The sequence below is a fragment of the Volvox carteri genome (assembly GCF_000143455.1).
Source record: "Volvox carteri f. nagariensis unplaced genomic scaffold VOLCAscaffold_17, whole genome shotgun sequence".
Taxonomy (NCBI): domain Eukaryota; kingdom Viridiplantae; phylum Chlorophyta; class Chlorophyceae; order Chlamydomonadales; family Volvocaceae; genus Volvox; species Volvox carteri.
In genome coordinates, this window is record NW_003307560.1 from 1,026,577 (window position 1) to 1,027,573 (window position 997).

A 997-nucleotide genomic window follows, 5' to 3' on the forward strand; every position below is an offset into this window, starting at 1 on the left:
AGTTTTTCCGCAGGAGGGCGGGTGGTGCATAGGAGGTGAGATAGAGAAGGATAGGAACGGTTGAGAAGCGCCAAGGCCTCGCCGGTGTCCGTTTTTAGTAGTCCCTTAGGTGGAGCTGCCAAGAGCGCACCACTCGCCAGCCCCACCTCCGCGTCCGTTGTTCGTGTCGCTATTTGCGCGAAGCGGGACTTTGCAATGCAGGGCCCGACCACCGCATGCTCGCCTGATGCTCGTACGGTGGGTTTCTACCCGCTCAGGTTATGGGCTCGCGGACGGGTAAAGGAGGTAAGTGCGCTGTTTCTAGGAAATGGGACGTTCTCTGACGCGCTTGTGTTTTCCCTTTATCGTTCTTCCCTAGGGTGGCAGAGGCGCCTGGCTCCGCTGTCTTCTTCCCGAGGCTCGTGTTGGTGCTGCTGTGGCGGCGGCGGCACCCCGTCGTGGTGCTGAGGGGGGCTGAGCACTTCACTATTACGAGTGTCAGTATGTGCGTTGATTTGAGTTGAGGGATGTGTCCAGCAGATTACCAATCTGTTTCGGCTGTACGGGCGATTAACTGGTCGGTTGCTATCGGTTGTGGTGTCGTGACTCTTCCGTGTGCCGTAGTTTGTGGAGCATCATCCTATTGTGTTTTTCATGTCGCGGTACGGTACGGTACGAGGATTAGTGATAACTGCACAGTGGGCTTTGGCCGGAGGCTGGCGGCACAGCAACAGCAGCAGCAGCACTGTGTCGTACCGTCGAGGTATATTGCGCGCTTGATTTGCTATGAGCCGGCAATAGACACAACACACGCTGACTTGTCCACACACACGCCCTCCCCGCTTGTTTCTCACTGTATGTCCGCATGAACCTGGTCCTGCAATCAACATGATGGTCCTGCTGCTGCTGCTGCTGCTGCTACTGCCGGAGTTGAGTACCTTCAAGAGCTGCGATTACTGGCGGGTGCCTGAGGGAAATTTCTTGCGAATCTGTATATGGCAAGGAGCAGAGGGTGCGG

At 56.6% G+C, this 997-nt stretch overlaps 1 protein-coding gene across 1 annotated transcript in view; it reads left to right on the top strand.

Annotated features, from left to right (window-relative positions):
- VOLCADRAFT_90557 (uncharacterized protein) overlaps nucleotides 1-997 on the top strand; it is a gene marked incomplete at both ends in the record, with an annotated part of 11,957 nt that overhangs the window by 7,101 nt on the left and 3,859 nt on the right. Inside the window, one exon of the mRNA XM_002950034.1 lies at nucleotides 258-285. Coding sequence (XP_002950080.1) covers nucleotides 258-285 — 28 coding nt within the window. The remainder of the gene's footprint in view (nucleotides 1-257; nucleotides 286-997) is intronic.